Here is a 17,858-nt window from a genome sequence, read left to right as displayed (position 1 = left end):
ATCATGCAAAGAATTAAGGTAAAAATCTTTATGCATTTATTACCGCTTTAACATCATCTATCGGATAGTTTTCTGTTTGTGTTCCATCCAGTTGCAGGCAGTAAGTGATAATTGAAGATCACCCCCCTTCTCTAGGCCCTGGCATCTGTTTTGTATCCTTAATGTGTGCAGGGTACACGGCGAGGTGTGGGGGAATGGGGCCCAGAGGAGTCCTGTTAGCTGTCTGCCTCTTACCCCCACCTCCTGCCATTGCCGCTGCTAGGACCACAGATGCGCTCTAATGTCCAGTAAAGGCGGAGGGTCCTCTCGAATGTCTCTAATCAAAGCCCACAGCAAGGTCCTGTCTCTTGTACATGATAATCAATTTCAGCCTGCAGGGAAGTCCTCCCCCTGTGTGGCAGTCAGTGCACATCGGGGTCTACTGGATGGATGTGTGTAGGTGCCAACTGGGTGCAAGATGGGCACCAGATTGGTGTTACCTAGTGCTAGCGAGGCGGAAACAGGGTACTAGGTTGGCTACAAATAGACATAAACCTTGGTGTAAGGTAGGCAGTGGTGCTGACCTTATGCCCAGTTTGCGCCTCTAGTTACATATACTTAGTTACATAGAAGGTGAGGTTGAAAAAAGACACAAGTCCATCAAGTCCAGCATATGTGTGTGATTATATGTCAGTATTACATTTTATATCCTTGTATATTGTGGCTGTTCAGGTGCTTATCTAATCTAGGGATTTTGAAACTATTGATGCACCCCACTGAAACCACTGCATGTGGAAGGGAATTCCACATCCTTGCTACTCTAATGGCGCGTACACACGATCAGAAATTTTGGTCAGAAAAAGCTCTGGTTTTCCCGACGGAATTCTAACAGGATTTCACTCAAGCTGTCTTGCATACACATGGTCACACCAAATTCCGACTCAAGAATGCGGTGACGTAAAACATCCGTCTTGTAGTTGAATCTGCGCATGCGTGAGTTTTTGCGCTTCGAAATTGCATACACACGATCAGAATTTCTAATAGAAACGTTTTCCGTCTGAAAAATAGAGAACCTGCTCTCAATCTTTTGTTAGCGGAAATTCGGCCAGCAAAATTCCGATGGAGCATACACACGGTCACATTTTCCGACGAAAAGCTGTCCTCTGTCTTTTGTTGGCCAAAATTCCGACCGTTTGTACATAGCATTACAGTAGAGAACCCTCTACGTAGTTTAAGGTTAGACCTATTTTTTCTTCTAATTTTAATGAGTGGCCACGAGTCTTGTTAAACTCCCTTCTGTGAAAAAGTGTTATCCCTTTTGTGGGGTCACCAGTACAGTATTTGTAAATTGAATCATATCCCCTCTCAAGTGTCTCTCTTCTCCAGAGAGAATAAGTTCAGTGCTCGCAACCTTTCTTCATAACTAATGTCTTCCAGACCCTTTTTTAGCTTTGTTGCCCTTCTTTGTACTCGCTCCATTTCCAATACATCCTTCCTGAGGACCAGTGCCCAGAACTGGACAGCATACTCCAGGTTCGGCCGGACCAGAGTCTTGTAGAGTGGGAGAATTATTGCTTTATCCCTGGAGTTAATCTCTTTTTCTTTTTTTTTTTTTTTTTAATGCATGCCAATATTCTGTTTGATTTGTTATCAGCAGCTTGGCATTGTATGCCATTGTTGAGCCCATCATCTACTAGGACCCCTAGGGTCCTTCTGCACCTTAGATTGCCCCAGAGGTTCTCTCCCAGTGTATAGATTGCATTCATATTTTTGCCACCCAAATGCATTATTTTTACATTTTTCTACAATAAACCTCATTTGCCATGTAGTTGCCCGCCCCATTAATTTGTTCAGATCTTCTTGCAAGGTTTCCACATCCTGCGGAGAAGTTATTGCTTTGCTTGGCATCATCTGCAGATACAGAGATTGAACTGTTACCCCATCTTCCAGGTCGTTTATGAACAAATTAAATATGATTGGTCCCAGCAGAGAACCCTGTGGGACCCCATTACCCACCGCACCTTTTTTTGTACAGTAAACGTTTATGGGGAACTCTGTCAAATGCTTTTGCAAAATCCAGATACACCACATCTACGGGTCTTCCTTTATCTAGATGACAACTCACCTCCTCATAGAAGGTTTATAGGTTGGTTTGGCAAGAACGATTCTTCGTGAATCCATTCTGATTACTGTTAATGATACAGTTTTCATTAATCTTAGTAATGAAAACGTGCTCGCCTTACGCCTGTTTTTTACCGACCTTGCACCTGGTTGGCGCCTCTCTTGCGCCCACCTTACGCCCAGAAGGTGCATATCTGGTGCCCACCTAATGCCTTGTTTGTGCTCTGTTTGCACCTACATTTTATCCGTGTAATAGATCCCCGTGTTGAATGTGGCTGCCCACATTTAAGATGCCAGCGGTGGGACCCAAAGACCGGTGAAGAGACCAGTTCGGGTGAGGACAGAGCTGGATCCCTGGACATCCCTGTTTGTTTATTAAAAGTCAGCAGCTACAATTTTTGTTGCTGTTGACTAATCATTTTTCAAGAAATGACCGAAGCTTCTCTTCATAGCAGAAATACCAATCAGAATATAAATATATATATATATATATATATATATATATATATATATATAATCTGTGCATTTCAGCCAAAACTATTTTTGTTTTTTAGTTTTGGATGGAGAGACCAAGCTTTTAATGCCGTCAATGCCCCTGTTAAATGAGATTTCCCTTGACTTTCTGGTCCATATCGGTGAGAAAAGATGTTGCGTGAAATTACTTCAACAGAGACACAAGTAGTAACAAACAAACAAACCAAACCGTCTCCTTAGCTCAAAGTGGATGTTCTTGCAGTGGTGAATGTTATGTCTTTACAAGCTAGAAGCAAAGCAAGACCTTGCACCTCTGTAAGGACTGGAGAAGCTCAAAAGGAACACTTGGAAAAAAAAACGAAACAGAGGGTGCACCAGCCTTGCATGTTGTTTTTTTTTTTTTTTTTTTTTATAATTCCTTTTGTTGAAGAAATAAAACGGAGGTGTACCCAAACGGGATATAATATCAAGTTTATTTAAAGCGGCGGTCCACCCTAAAGTGGACCTTCCGCTCATCGGAACCCTCCCCCCCTCCGGCGCCACAATTGGCACCTTTCAGGGGGGAGGGGGGTGCAGATACCTGTACAGTACAGGTATCTGCACCCACTTCCGGGATAGCTCTCTGCGGAAAGTCCCCCGCTGCCTGCTGGGAAACACACAGATCCCAGAGGCAGCGGGTCTTCCTTATTGCGCAGCGCGACTCGCGCATGCGCAGTAGGGAACCGGGAAATGAAGCCGAAAGGCTCCACTTCCTGATTCCCATACCCAAGATGGCGGCGGCAGCACCCGAGAGACGATCGAGATATCGGCTTCGGGTGCAGACATCGCGGGTGCGCTGGACAGGTAAGTGTCACTATTTTAAAAGTCAGCAGCTGCAGTATTTGTAGCTGCTGGCTTTAAAAAAAAAAAAAAACGCGGAGTCCCGACGGACTCCCGCTTTAATATCAACAGTGTTATCGCCTGGTCCACTGCACCAATCTCAGCATTGGAAGGCATTTCAAATGGCTGTTTTTCCACAATATGGGAAGAGTTAGAACCTTTATCGAATTCTTAATTGTATGTAATTCACTGCCTTGTATTTCCTCTCCCAGTGTCAAATTCCCTGTTCCATTGACACCTTATCATACTTCCTGTCACACTGACGCCCTATGTCACATACCCTATCCAAATGACACCCTTTGTCACATAGACAAGAAGTGCAAGGAAGTCTGACAATAATAAAAGCATAACAAGGACACAAAGCCTTCCTCCAGCTAAATCTATAAATGTGGGTTTTGTCTTTATTTTTAGGTATTACTGCAGTTATGTGCACTTATCCACTGGATATGGTCAGAGCTCGTCTTGCATTTCAAGTGACAGGAGAACACAAGTACAATGGAATCATAGATGCTTTTAAGAGTATTTTACACAAAGGTATGTCTCTTTTATAGAAATACAAAGTGCTATTAGATGAGTTTTTAATGCTCAATCTTTCTGTATTTGATTTGTACATTGGGGAAAATTTAATTATTTGGTTCCCCTGCAGATTTTGTAAGTTTGCCCACTTGCAAAGAAATGAAGGGTCTATAATTTTTATTATAGGTGTATTGTAAACGATGGAGATAGAATATCTACAAAAATCCAGTTCAGTTGCAGTTCAGTGAGTAAAATAAGTACTTGATCCCAAAGCAAAACATGACTTGGTGGAGAAACCCTTGTTGGCAAGCACAGATGTAAGACATTTCCTGTAGTTAGTGACCAGGTTTGCACACTTCTCAGGAGGGATTTTGGTCCACTCTTTACAGAGCTTCTCTAAATCCTTAAGGTTTCTTGGCTGTCGCTTGGCAACTTGAAGTTTCAGCTTCCTCCATAAATGTTTCTATAGGATTAAGGTCTGGAGGCTGGCTAGGCCACTTCATAACCTTAATGTGCTTCTTCTTGAGCCACTCCTTTGTTGCCTTGGCTTAATGTTTTGGGTTATTGTCCTACCAGACCCATCCACGACCCATCTTCAGTGTTCTGACTGAGGGAAGAAGGTTCTCATCCAAGATTTTACAATACATGGCAACGTCCATTGCCCCCTCAATGTGGCAAAGTCAGTCTGTACCTTTTTAGCAGGGAAACAGCCCTAAAGCAAAATGTTTCCACCTCCTATGCTTGACTGTAGGGATGGTGTTCTAGTCAGCATTTTTCTTCCTCCAAACACGGCGAGTCAAGCTAATGGCAAAGAGCTAAATTTTGGTCTCATCTAACCACAGCACTTTCTCCCAATTCTTCTCTGAATCATTTAGATGTTTATTGGCAAAACTTCAGATGGGCCTTATGCAGGATGCAGGATTTCAATCCATGGCTGCGTATTGTGTTAACAATGGTTTGTTTGGTGACTGTGGTCCCATCTTCCTTGAGATCATTTACAAGCTCCATCGGTGTAGTTCTGGGTTGATCCCTCACTTTTCTCATGATCATCCTTACCCCATGATGTGAAATCCTGCATTGACCTCCAGACCGAGGGCGTTTGGTTACTTTGTATTTCTTCAATTTGCGAATAATTGCTCCAACAGTTGTCACCAAGATTCTTGTTGGTGGTCTTGTAGCCCATTCCAGCCTTGTGCAGGTCTACAATCTTGTCCCAGACATCCTTTGACAGCTCTTTGGTCTTGCCCATGATGGTGAGGTTTGAATGGAAGAAAAATATTCTGTGGACAGGTGTCTTCTTCCCTTTTTTTTTTTTTTTTTTTTCTTTTTTTAATACACCTAACGAGTTGTCGTTAGGAGTACCTTCTTAAATCGACAGGACTAATCTGTGTACCAAATGAGCACATACTGTAGCCAGTCTGTGGGAGCCAGAATTATTGTTGGTTGGTAGGGGATCAAATACTTTATTTTATTTTACTGACTGAACTGCAACTCAATTCATACCATTTGTATCATGTTTTTTTTTCTGCATTTTTGGTTGATATTCTGTCTTTATCATTTAAAATACAATTTTAGACCCTTCATTTCTTTGTAAATGTGCAAAATTACAAAATCTGCAGGGATCAAATAATTATTTTCCCCACTGTACATGTATGCACCTAGTTTGACTATCCATCTTCCAGGGACCATGAGTGTATCACAAGAATGTGTGCATCCAAAGCACTGAAATGGTTTTATCTTCTGTTTTTATTTAACTACTAGGAGGGAGGATTCCGTGGATATTACAGAGGCCTTGTTCCCACTGTTATAGGAATGGCACCTTATGCAGGTAAGTTACCTGCATCCTCCAATCCATTACTCAAGTGGGGCTAAACAAGACTATGCAGCATTAGGCCTCATGTACACTGCTGCTGGTAAACGGACGTTTAGGAGCAGTTTGGGCATTTTTTTCAGCTGCCCCTGAACTCTCCTCTGTTATCTTATCAATACATGTATGCAGGGTCGTTTTTATAGTTGTTTCTAGGCAGTTGCGTTTAGAAGAATTTTTTGGAAAGCCCAAAAAATTTGTTCAGGACGGATTTTCAGCGGCATTTGAAATGCCAAATGCCTGTAACAGCTTGTAAACGTGGTAACTCGCGTTTAGCCACGTTTTTAATAGAGAAACATTTTTGACTATTTTCATTGTAAAAAAAGCTTCTAAACGCGGCATAACAGACGTTTTTAAAAATCTGTTACTATCTGTCAAGTTAAATCTTTCGGGAAAGGTTTTTAAAATGTCCCGTGTACATGAAGCCATATGAAAACTATGCAAGATCTCACTAGATTGGTTTAGGAACTGGGGGAACTTTGCTTTGACTGGCTGTACTTTGTTTTAGGCACGCAAGTTATCTGACTTTTATCACAATATCTGTGGTCGGAGTGTGAATTTTCCACGTGGCTTTAGAACACATCCAATGAAGCTGATGGAACTGTATGGCTGTCTCCAGAGGAATGTGTTTCTGTGACCAGGGAACAGTGCAGCTGCAACCTCAAAAAACATTAAAGTGGTTGTAAATTCTTATGCCGCGTACACACGTGGCGGACTTCCCGCCGGACTTTCCGCCCGAGCTACTTGCCCACACACCGCACTTTTTCAGCGGACTAATAGGGCGTACTAAGTCCGCCGGACTATCCGCTGTACTTTTGAAATGAACGGACTCGCCCACACACGCGGAGGAAAGTCCGCTCTTTTTGAGCGCGTCTCAAGGTAGCCAGGGCCAGCGAAGGAGGCGTCGCTGGGCCCGCCACCAGGTATGGACTTAAAGAGGAACCCCAACGCCGAAAAAAATCCAGGTCCACATCAGACCCTTGTCCGAGCACGCTACCCGGCCGGCCAGGAAAGGGGGGGGAGACGAGCAAGCGCCCCCCCTCCTGAGCCGTACCAGGCTGCGTTCCCTCAACATGGGGGGGTGCCTTGGCCGCGCGGCCCCCCCACCCCGAAGCACCTTGTCCCCATGTTGATGAGGACAAGGGCCTCTTCCCGACAACCCTGGCCGTTGGTTGTCGGGGTCTGCGGGCGGGGGGCTTATCGGAATCCGGGGGCCCCCGGATACCGCCCCCCACCCTATGTGAATGAGTATTGGGTACAATGTACCCCTACCCATTCACCTGTGGAAAAAAGTTAAAAAAAAAAAACACAACACACAAGGGTTAAAATAGTTTATTGCACAGCTCCGGGGATCTTCCGTCTTCGGGGGTCTTCTCGCCGGACTCCTCCGCTATCTTTTGCTAGCGGAGGAGCCCGGCTTTCTTCGCCGCCGCCGCCCTCTTCTTCCGACTTCGGGGGTCTTGTCCCCCCTCTTCGGTTCTTCTTGCCGGCCACCGCGCCTTCTTCTAGCTCTTTTACAGGCGGTGGCACGGTCTTCTGTCGCCGTCTTCTGTTCTTTTCTTCTTCTCTTCAGATGTTGCCTCGTCGCTCTCTCTGCTCACAATGACGGGGACAAGGCGCGCGGCGACTTGTATAGGGACATCACCGGATGATGTCCCAGCCCAGTATGATGTTAGTCCCAGAGGATGCTGGGACTGTGACATCATAATAGGCGGGGACATCATCCGGTGATGTCCCTATATAAGTCGCCTCGCGCCGCGTCTCTGCCCTTGTGAGCGGAGGGTGCGACGAGGCAACATCTGAAGAGAAGAACAGAAGACCAGGCCACCGCCTGTAAAAGAGCTAGAAGAAGGCGCGGTGGCCCGGCAAGAAGAACCGAAGAGGGGGACAAGACCCCCGAAGTCGGAAGAAGAGGGCGGAGGCGAAGAAGAAAGCCGGGCTCCTCCGCTAGCAAAAGAGCTAGCAGAAGATAGCGGAGGAGTCCGGCGAGAAGACCCCCGAAGACGGCAGACCCCCGGAGCTGTGCAATAAACTATTTTAACCCTTGTGTGTTGTGTGTTTTTTTTTTTTTTTTTTTTTTTTTTTTACTTTTTTCCACAGGTGAATGGGTAGGGGTACATTGTACCCCATACTCATTCACATAGGGTGGGGGACCGGTATGCGGGGGCCCCCTTATTAAAGGGGGCTCCTGGATTCCGATAAGCCCCCCGCCCGCAGACCCCGACAACCAACGGGCAGGGTTGTCGGGAAGAGGCCCTTGTCCTCATCAACATGGGGACAAGGTGCTTTGGGGTGGGGGGGCCGCGCGGCACCCCCTTCCCCAAGGCACCCCCCCCATGTTGAGGGAACGCTGCCTGGTACGGCTCAGGAGGGGGGGCGCTCGCTCGTCGTCCCCCCCCCTTTCCTGGCCGGCCGGATAGCGTGCTCTGACAAGGGTCTGATGTGGACCTGGGGGGGACCCCCACGCCCTTTTTTTTTCGGCGTTGGGGTTCCCCTTTAAGTCCATACCAGGTGGCGGGGCCAGCGACTCCTCCTTCGCTGGCCCTGGCTACCTGGAGACGTGCTCAAATTGAGCGGACTTTTTTCCGGGCGGGAAAAGTCTGTTCATTTCAAAAGTACGGCGGACTGGCGCGCACATGGCCAGATTGTCCGCCGAAATGCGAGTCCGGCGGTAAGATTGGAGTGCAAAACTTCTTTCTAAGTCCGCCGTACTTTTGGGTAAAAAAAGACCGCCAGAGGCTACACACGGGGGGATTGTCCGGCGGACTTGAGTTTGCTGGACTTTTCCACCGGATTGTTTGTTCGTGTGTACGCGGCATTAGATATACTTAGTGAAGTGACTGGCTTCAGGTGGTAAACAGATGAAACAAATCTTCCTATATAAGTTGTACCTGTTTATCTACAGCAATGTATCCCCTAAATCTTTTCAAAGTGCAGAATTTACACAAGATTTGTCAGCTCTGAAAGGCAAGGGGTAGAGAGCTGAAGTTATATCAGTGAGGAGAGCTATGAGAGGGAAGGGATACACCCCCCACAGCACACAGGAACAGGGCTGAGGATGTCAATCAGACTGTGCCATCACCTGTCACCATTTTTCTATGGATGTCAGAAAAACTTGTCAGAAGTGACTCATGCATATAGCAGAGGTATGAGGTGGCAGACAGAAATTAAACTTGGTGCTCTGGATTGAGATAAGTACACACAATAGGAATATGCTTTGTTCATATTTCATGTCCAATGTTTACAACCACTTTGTGTCAGCTTTTATATTCTCAGTCTGCCTTACAGCTACTCTGAAACCTCTATAGAAAAAAAAAAAGGTCTGGCTGACTGTGATCAGCCTAGGTCCTGCAGCAAGGTTGGTGCTAATGCAGTGAAAGCGTGCCTAAACCCAAGAACAACATTTTAACATATTGCAACCTAACAATCCTAAGATGTGGTGGCTACTTTTTTTTTCTTTTTGCAGGTTTGTTTTTCCTTTATTTTCATTTGGTGATCATGCAGATTACACCCTTCTGTCCTAGGGTGACAACTCACAGTACGGTACCTATGGAGGAGGAGCATTAAGATAGGACCATAGAACAGCGGCTACACTCCATATCCATAACATAGTAGATGGTGATTTTTTAGTCTGCAGAGGAGAACAACCAGCACAGACTGAGAGAAAAGGAAATTATCAGCTCACAGCATTTCTAGCAGGATCACCAGATTTGTATATGTCAAACAGATATAACGAAACACTTTCAATTGTATATTTTAACAGACCAAAAGGGAGCAGATAGTGGAAGTTCATTGTTTGGTATACATACACTCCAGTAAAAAAAAAAAAAAAACTGTAGGGATGCAGTAAATTGGCCTACAGTGGTTGATTTACCAATCTGATTATGTGTATGCTATTACATTATTATTATTATTTTTTTTTTTATGATAGTTTCACGCGTTGCATAAATCTTCTTTTGCAATTGCTAGGATTTGTAATCTGCTGTTGATCAAGATAATTGGCATTGGTTTTATCGAGAAAACCAGGGTATAGGGTTCGCTATAGGAATATAATGCTGCTAATGTGTATATAAAGCAAATAAATATAAAATACATTTCTATTTTTGTTTTTTTTTGTTTTTTTTTTTATTATGTAGTCCTTAGAAATGTTTGGAAGTAGCTTTCTTCAAACAAAATAAAATGAATAACCATGATTCCCTACTTCAGTCATACCCAAATGCTAGGATTAGAAAATAGAGACTTTTGGAGGAATTTAATCCCAAAACACTTTTCTGGCACTATGTCCCTGCCCAGTTAAAAAATTCCTGCCACTTGTTTCTGTAGCTTTACCATCACATGTGGCAAATTCAGGTAGTTCTTAACAGTGCCCCTTTTACAAAGTAGTGCTAATAATGCACCAAATTCAGAAACCATTACTTCTAGTTCTAAACTGTAGGTAATTAAAGCGGAGCTCCACCCAAAAGGGGAAGCGCAGCTTGTTCATACCCTCCACTGCCACATTTGGCATTTTTTGGGGGGAGTGGGTACTTGGTTTTGACAGTACCTGCTCCCACTTCATGTCCGGCCCCTAAACCCCCCCCCCCCCCCCTTTCCTCCCCACTGCCTTCTGGTGTGTGTCTGAGAAGATGGGACCATTCAGAAAATGCAGCGCGACTCACGCATGCACAGTAGGAAACTGGCTGTGAAGCATGAAGGCTTCACAGCCGGTTTCCCTTACTTGCAATGGCGGTACATGCACCAGAAGCCAATGGACAAATCGGCTTGGGGTGCCGACATTGCAGGATCCCTGGACAGGCAAGTGTCCTTATATTAAAATTTAGCAGTTACAGTATTTGTAGCTGCTAATTTTTTATTTTATTTTTTTCCCCAGACTGGAACTCCTCTTTTAAGACCAACTATGAATTGGCTAAAAAATATAGGCAGAGTGCCTGTCTCTGTATGCTGTGTAGCAGAGTGGTTTATTTTTCACTGCTACTCCCTTCTTACCTGGAGGCTGTCGACCTTGGTGTGCTCCACACTCAGTGCCTACCACAAATTTGAATAGTCTGTTTTTAACAGGTACATGAATCTGTCTCCCACACTGATGTTTGTTGCATGAAGACATGTTGGAATTCTATAGAGTTTCTTAGACACTCTTTACGAATTCCCCTATTTGTATACTACAGAGGCAGTGCAGTGTCTTGGTCAGTTTGCCTGCAAGCAATATGACAACTCTTAAATACATTAATGAAAAACCATATGTGAAGTGTCTTATATGAAAAGAATTTGTATTACTGTCCAACTACTTTAGTGATTCATAAACCTCAGGTAGACAGCACAGCCAGTAGGGTGACACCACTTTTGAGTTAAAGTGATACTAAATACTCTCCTTTTTTTGTTTTCTTTAAATATAACAAACTTTTTTTTTTATACTTGCCTGCTCTGTAAAGTGGCTTTGCACAGAGCAGCCCAGATCCTTCTCTTCCTGGGTCCCTTGCTGGAGCTTCTGACCCCTCCCACCTGCTGCGTGCCCCCACAGGCAAGCAGATTGCTATGGGGGCACCTGAGCTGCAGCTCCATGTATCCATTCAGACACTCCCCCACTCTCTCCTCATTGGCGCAATGACTTTGGTGGGAGCCAATGGCACCGCTGCTGTGTCTCAGCCAATCGTGCACATCACTGGACTGAGAGGAAGCTCAGGTAAGTATTTGGGGGTCTGGGGGGAGCTGCACACTGAAGACTTTTTGATTGATTTAAAAAAAAAAAAAAAAAAACCTTCTGCCTTTACAACCACTTTACGTAATGCTGAGGTGTCCTCTCCACCAGAAAGTCTGCTAATTGGAGCTACAGCACATTGATAACTCTGCTTTAAGTTGGCTATACATGGATTGAAATTTGGGAAGTTCAGCAGGAACTGGGTAATATGATTTTACAACTGTTTGAACTTTAAAGTGACCCTGTAAAAAATGCAGGCAGCTGGTGCAGTTTTAGAAGGAAATACTTGCCTTTCTGGTGGACAGTGATTGAAGTCTTTGCTGTCTTAGCTCTTAGCTCTTTGCTGAAATTCACACTGTCCATGGCCAGCCTAAGGCTGGCCATATATTATACACTTTTCTTGTACAATTTTCCTTTATATTTACCAAAGCCATATAATAGGAGGTGAAACCTGAACGCTTTCAATTTGTATGTAGTCAGGAAGGCCCTTGCACTACATAGTTGAAGGCAAATCTAGAGGAAATTTTATAAGATTATTGTATAATGTAGAGCTGCACAATTAATAGTTAAAAAAAACACAATCTCTATTCAGAATTTACATGATTCATTCATAACAAGTGTCAAGCCATTCTCTACTCATTTATAGTCTTTTAAAGACTAAGGCTCGGTTCACACTGGTGCTCTGCAGAAATCCTTCGATTCCAGTGCCGGTTCCCACATCGCACCTGAATCGCCGGCGGTTCACACTGTCCTATGCGAACCGCTGGGAGTATCAATACAAAGTTAATGACGCCCCCAGATTGGTTCGTAGATCACAGTGCGAACTGTGAATTCGGAAAGACTAATTGGAACACATGGGTGTAAACATCCATGCTTTCAGATTCTGGTGCGGACAAAAAAAAGGGTCCTGTTCGAATTTGGTCCGAATGAGATGCGAATTCAGCCAAACAAACTTTTTTCAGTTTGTGCGGATGAATTCACATCGCACAGACATTGCATGTGATTCGCACCGCACTGCTGTGCAGATCAGATGCAATCTCTGTCTGGCATCGCAGCAGTGTGAAGCGCCCCTAAACCTTTTTCTGACACTTGTTGCTTACAAGTTAAAATCCGTATTTTCTGCTATAAAATTACGTGGAACCTCCAAACATCTTATATATTTTTTTTAGCAGCGACCCTAGAAAATAAAATGGCGGTTGTTGCAATATTTTATGTCTGCACTTCAGCGGTCTTTCAAAAGCAATTTTTTGGGCAAAAAATACACTTCAATTAATAAAAAAAAAAAAAAACAGTAAAGTTAGCCCAATTTTTTTTTTTGTATAATGTAAAAGATGTTACGCTGAGGATTTATTCTAAGCAAAAAAATTGTGATTCTCATTTTAGTCAGTGTCTAAAGCTGGCCATACATAGAGCTGCCACGAGCCTATCTTTATTTTTTGTATATTTTTCAGTCATCGATTTTTATTTTTGAAATATGTGCTTTTGAATTGGATAATCTTCTCATCTCTAATCGAAGGTATGTTTTATAAATTGTCATGTGACGATTGTTTCCTTCCTTGACAGGTTTCTCATTTTTCACTTTTGAGACCTTAAAGACTGCCGGACTCAAACATGCCCCAGAACTATTGGGGAAACCATCCTTCGACAATCCAGATGTCATGGTGCTAAAGACACCTGTCAGCTTATGTTGTGGTGGGATTGCTGGAGCCATTTCACAGACTATCTCGTATGTAGACTGATGCACATGATGAGTATAAATCTGTAAATTTTATTGATTCATAAACCTGATCTTAAACCAGGTAAGCTAGAGTGGAAGCATGGGAGACATGATCACATTACTGTGGGTAAATGTTTGCTGCTATTCATGGATGGCTGTAAACAAGCCCATTTGATGGTGAACCTCCATTAAATGTGTTCTATGTCCAGTTTTTAGTAAAACCTGGATGAGATTTGATAGCATTAAAGTGCAGTTCACTGCTTCCTTATTGACTCCACAGAGGTTGGTTTGGGCTCCTAATTGGCTGGCACCCCTGAGTTCCAGACGTGGGGGATTCCATGTGGGCTTAGAGTGGTGACATTTTTTTTACCCCCCCCTTCTACCCATTGATGTCATAAGGAAAGACTTCAAGTAGTAGTATTTCACTGGCCATTGCCTTGCAGATAAGGAAAAATAACTACTCATTCCGTGTTCAAATGCCTACTGTGTCCACATGGCTGTAACTGTCCCTGAAAATGCATACAAAGAGCATTTATGGATGGATGTCATGTGTGGAATCCCCTTCTTTTCTGCAAATCTCTGCAAGCCGTTCAGTTGATAAGACCTGGTATGTCTTTGTTCCATGATTCCTTGTTTCAGTCACTAGATCAATGGTTCTCAACCTGGGGGTAGAATGACGATTTGCCAGGGGTCTCCGAATCCTGGGCTGTTCCTGAAGCCCGCGCTGCTCTCCCAGCCTTTTCGCTGGCGCCCAGCTGGGCTGTTCTTGGAGCCCGCGGCCGACCACTCAGCCTCTTTGCAGAGCCCATTTAGTTCACAGCATTGCTGGGGGGAAGAGACTAGAGGTCAGCTGACTGGTGAGGAATATGAAGTGGGAGGGGCTGGAGGAGACCCTATCTCCTGATTTTGGCATAGGTGTCACTGCTACGAGACACCACAAAGGCAGAGACACAGTGAGTAACACTACCTGTGATTAGAGTTGCCATTAAAAGTCCCCACTACAGTTCTCCGATCAGTAGATGACCTTGATCAAGAGCACCTAAGTTGGCTGATCAGAACTCCCCCCCCCCCCCCCCCCAGCACTGCCACTCATCTCTTACCCCTCCACCAAGGAGTAAGAGAAGGAGTAAAAACAGAATAGATGGAAGGGAGAGGAAAAGAGGAGGAGGAACAAGAAAGAAAGAGAGAGGGATGGGGGGAAAAAAAACAAAGAATTAACATAGAGAGATAAAAGGGAAAAAAACAAAGAGCAGTTCATCCTAAAATGCACCATAAGGGGTTTTAATACTGTACGAGTGGAAGGGAATATCCATGGGTTAGGGTTGCAAATTGCTTGTCTTGCCTTGCGTGCTGACAAACCACGCTACGAAAATAATTTTAGGGGTCCCCACAACTTGGGAAATTTTATCAAGGGGTCACGGCACTAGAAGGTTGAGAACCACTGCACTAGATGGTGTTGTGCATATAGCAAATCTATAATCTGCAGCACCAAAAGAAAAAAAATACATTATATGGCCAAAACTTTGTGGACACTCAACCATTGTGGCCAATACTATGCGAGTACCCCTTTTAAATTATTGAGTTTAAACTTTTTGTAGTGAAGGGTGCTGGTAATACTACAGCACATAAAAGCATTTTTGACTATTGTGCACTTCTATCCATGGCAACAGGGAAAGCCTTTTCTGTTCTGGACAGCAACATATAAGGTCCAGTAATTTGGCCATGTTAAGGCAGCCCTAAGAGCATGGCAGGAGATGGCACGTATTTGTTCCATGACTCCTTGTTTCAGCCACTAGATGGTGTTGTGCATATAGCAAATCTACAGCCATGGCCAAACGTTTTGAGAATGACACAAATATTAATTTTCACAAAGTCTGCTGCTTTAGTATTTTTATGATAGCAATTTGCACATACTCCAGAATGTTATGAAGAGTGATCAGATGAATTGCAATTAATTTCAAAGCCCTCTTTGCCATGAAAATATACTTGTACCATAAACATTTCCGTTGCATTTGTGAAAAAGTCTTCAGAGCGCCCATGAAAGTCCAGCAAGCGCTAGGACCGTCTCCTACAGTTGATTCAGCTGCAGGATCGGGGCACCACCAGCGCAGAGCTGAAAATTCTGATAAACTCCAAGCATTGATTGATTATGCAAGAACGTGCTGCCATCAGTCAGGATGTGGCCCAGAAGTTGATCGACAGCATGCCAGGGTGAACTGCAGAGGTCTTAAAGAAGAATGCTCAACACTGCATATATTTCCTCTTTACTTAAACTTAATGTAATTTTCAGGAAAAGCCTTTAACACTTCTGAAATGCTTGTAATTATACTTCAGTAATGTCAGCCCAAGTATACCATAGTAACATCTGACAAAAAGATCTAAATACACTGAAGCAGCAGACTTTGTAAAAATTTAGATTTGTGTCCTTCTCAAAATTTTTGACCACGGCTGTATAATGTGAAGCAGCAAATGTGGAAAAAAAAATACACTATATGGCCAAAACTTTGTGGACAAAGTTTGGAGCCTCCTGGAGGCTCTGAGGAAGAAGGTATCCCTTCGAAACGTGTCATCCAGCAGTGGTCCGCATGTTCTCTCCTTCATCACCTGTTATCAGACCGATTACCACCAGTTAAAGGCTTTCATGTTGCGGTTTTCTTTCACATGCTTGCGGGTAGTTTTTGATTCATTCTTTTAATAAACTTATCAAAGGATAATGCACAAGGCTGGTGCGCCCTTTTTTTTTATTATTTAATTCAGCATCAGTACCTCACTTTACAAATGCTTTTTTGGCTAAATAGCCACAAATTCCAACAGACATGTTCCAAAATCTCTTGGAAATCCTTCCCAGAAGATTTGAGGCTGTAAGTCACAAAAGCTGAGGGGAGGACCCTCCATAGAATTGCCACAAGCTTACGTAGTTGTCACAGTAAGGTGTCTACAAACTCATGAAACACGTAATCGCATAACTTCCTTTCTTCATCTTCCCTTTAGGAAAGCTATGACTTACAATGTCAACAGCCAATTCTTCTGGTTGTATGGTTTGCAGAGCTGATATGCAAGTTTTGTTTCCACCATAATGTGTTTGCACATATTTACAACATGGTCTTGCTCTTATTTGTTTTTCTGTTGAATCTAGAGTTCTACTTTAAGGGTTTGCTGCAGTGTAGTAACAAATCGCATAATAGAAATTTTACCTTTTTTTTTCCCCTTTAGTTATCCTCTGGATGTCACACGGCGGCGGATGCAGTTGTCTGCAATCTTGCCAGATTCTGAGAAGTGCCGGTACGTTAATTACAAATAATACTTTACAGGTTTTGCTGCATAGGTTAATGGCTTTAAAAAAAACTTGTTTCTGTTCATAAATTTAATTACAGACTATAGAATTGTGTCAAAGTCTGTTTCTTAAATGACAAATTCAGAATGGTACTTTTATATTAAGCTTTGAGAAACATGGAAAATTACTGTATATTATAGCTGCTGTTTACTACAGTACCAAATGCCCCTCACCAACATATAGGATGCCTTCTGGGTAGCAACATATAAGGTCCAGTAAAATGGCCATGTTAAAGCGCAGCTGCAGAGCATGGCGGGAAAAGAGAAGAGTACAGACAAAAGTAGAATGTAACATTTTGCAAATCTTGCAGAGGGGAGAGGATGCTCTCCCAGCATTCAATGCCTAAAGTTGATGTCCATGTTTTAGGTCACTTTAAATAGTTTGTTTGGACCAAGCTGGTGCAAGTGAACTATTTTAATGCCAGCTACATACAGTACTGGGTTCCAGCTGTGAGATGGAGACTTCCCCTTGCAAACCAGTCTTGCTGAGTGGCGTTTAGCCATTTATAGGCAGTTTTGTATGAATACCAAGCTTCCTGTTACTGAATCGGAGGGGTGGGCTGATAACATTATGCTCTTAGACTTGGCCAATCAGAGGAAGCTTTGTATTCATTCACAGAATACAAAGGTGCTTTTGAATGGCTAAGTGCGGCTAAGACCAACTCTGTTTTGAGTGTGGGACGGAAAATCTCCATCTTACAGCCGGGGACCCAGCACTGTGTACTGTATGTAGCTGAAGTTACATGCAGTACATACAGTGCTTACTGAAGGACCAGCTTGGTCCAAACAAACTATTTAAAGTGACGTGAAACATGGACAACAACTTAAAGCCCAATTGAATTTTCTGTTTAAAATTGGCTAAAAGCATTCAATGTGCATCAGAACAAAAGGTATTTAACCACTTGCCACCCAGGCCAATTCTGGCATTTCTCTCCTACATGTAAAAATCATCTTTTTTATTTATTTATTTTTTTGCTAGACATTTACACATAACCCCACAAACATATATTATAATATATATAATTAAATAAAATTATCCTTTTTTTTTTTTATTATCAGAGACTCTAGGGCAGTGATGGCGAACCTTGGCACCCCAGATGTTTTGGAACTACAATTCCCATGATGCTCTGGCACTCTGCAGTGTATTTGAGCATCATGGGAAATGTAGTTCCAAAACATCTGGGGTGCCAAGGTTTGCCATCACTGCCCTAGGGAATAAAATGTCGGTCATTGCAATTTTCTATGTCACACAGTATTTGCGCAGCAATTTTTCAAGC

General features: G+C 43.4%; 1 protein-coding gene across 1 annotated transcript in view; it reads left to right on the top strand.

Annotated features, from left to right (window-relative positions):
* SLC25A16 (solute carrier family 25 member 16) overlaps positions 1 to 17,858 on the top strand; it is a 50,373-nt gene that overhangs the window by 26,905 nt on the left and 5,610 nt on the right. Inside the window, 5 exon segments of the mRNA XM_077454271.1 lie at positions 3,865 to 3,977; positions 3,979 to 3,987; positions 5,731 to 5,797; positions 13,095 to 13,257; positions 16,462 to 16,530. Of these exon segments, the coding sequence (XP_077310397.1) occupies positions 3,865 to 3,977; positions 3,979 to 3,987; positions 5,731 to 5,797; positions 13,095 to 13,257; positions 16,462 to 16,530 (421 nt within the window).

This window comes from Lithobates pipiens, unplaced genomic scaffold (assembly GCF_037356315.1).
Source record: "Lithobates pipiens isolate NorthernLeopardFrog02 unplaced genomic scaffold, aLitPip1_a1.2 Scaffold_25, whole genome shotgun sequence".
In the NCBI taxonomy this organism is placed as follows: domain Eukaryota; kingdom Metazoa; phylum Chordata; class Amphibia; order Anura; family Ranidae; genus Lithobates; species Lithobates pipiens.
This window is presented reverse-complemented; position numbering and strand designations above follow the sequence as displayed.